The sequence below is a fragment of the Eimeria tenella genome, genomic scaffold (assembly GCF_000499545.2).
Source record: "Eimeria tenella Houghton genomic scaffold, Eth_scaff2191, whole genome shotgun sequence".
Lineage (NCBI taxonomy): Eukaryota > Apicomplexa > Conoidasida > Eucoccidiorida > Eimeriidae > Eimeria > Eimeria tenella.
The window spans coordinates 5,821-6,965 of record NW_013542044.1 but is presented as its reverse complement, the minus strand read 5'-3'; the positions used below and the strand labels follow the sequence as shown (position 1 = coordinate 6,965).

The window sequence follows — 1,145 nt, the reverse complement described above, 5'->3', positions numbered from 1 at the left end:
TGGCAGCAGCAGCAGCAGCAACAGCAACAGCAGCAGCAACTCCTCCCGAGCCAGCTGCAGCCGCAGCAGGGGCAGCAGCAGTTCATGCCGCCTCTGCAACAGCAGCAGGCACACGTCCAGCCGCTTCAGCAGCAGCAGCAGCAGATGCAGGAGCTCCAGCTGCAGCAACTGCAGCAGCAGCAACTGCAGCATCAGCAACTACAGCAGCAGCACAAAGACAGGAAGCGACGCCACAAGGACCGCCACAGGGGCCGCTCCTCTTCTAGTGCTGCTGCTGCTGCTGCCTCAGGAGCAACAGCAGCATGTCCTCTGCAGCAGCAGCAGCAGCAGGACATGTTTGCTTCTGTTCCCAGAGAGGCCAGACGGCCCGACAGGCGCCGCCGCCACCCCTCAACTGCAGCAGCAGCAGCAGCTGCTGCTGCAACGGTGACGGGCGGGGAGCAGCAGCAGCAGCAGCAAATGGGTGCTGCTGCAGTGCAGCAGCAAAGTAGGCATTTGGGGTTCCCGGCGTACACGCAGACATCGGAACCCCTAGCTGCTGCTGCTGCCAGCAGCAGCAGCAGCAGCAGCAGCAGCAGGGCCACAAGATTGCCCGCGGCCAGCAGTGCGCAGCCGCCGGTGCCTCTTGGGGTCCCCCTGAGGGGGCAGGCCAATCGTTTTGCTGCTGCTGCAGACGATGCAGCAGTAGCAGCAGCAGCAGCAAGTCACGCTGCGACTGTGCATGGTTTAGGGTGGACGCAGCAGCAGCAGCAGCAGGAGCAGCAGCAGGCTGTTGCTGCAGCAGCAGCAGAGGCGGCACAGGTTTTCAGGCCCCTTCGCCGCCCGCGTATAGAGGAGACAGTGCCCGATGCCTTCCCTGCTGCTGCTGCTGCAGCAGCAGCAGCAGCAGGTCAGGGAGGCTTCAGGCTCCCTGCGCCCCTCACAGCTTTGCAGCGAGCCTCAGCGAAGCGCCGAGCTGCTCGTTGGCTAGCTGCTGCAGCTGGCACGCGAACAGCAGCAGCAGAGTCTGCTGCTGCTGCTGCTGCTGCTGCTGCTCCTGCGGGAACAGTAGCAGCAGCAGCGCCACCGCTCGACAGCAGCAGCAGCAGCAGCAGCAGTTTTGCCGCTCCGCAGCCGCAGCAGCTGACGGGCGCGTACAGCGGCAA

General features: G+C 64.7%; 1 protein-coding gene across 1 annotated transcript in view; it reads left to right on the top strand.

Annotated features, from left to right (window-relative positions):
- ETH_00039740 (uncharacterized protein) overlaps positions 1-1,145 on the top strand; it is a gene marked incomplete at both ends in the record, with an annotated part of 3,109 nt that overhangs the window by 1,530 nt on the left and 434 nt on the right. The window contains one exon of the mRNA XM_013374615.1: positions 7-1,145. Coding sequence (XP_013230069.1) covers positions 7-1,145 — 1,139 coding nt within the window. The remainder of the gene's footprint in view (positions 1-6) is intronic.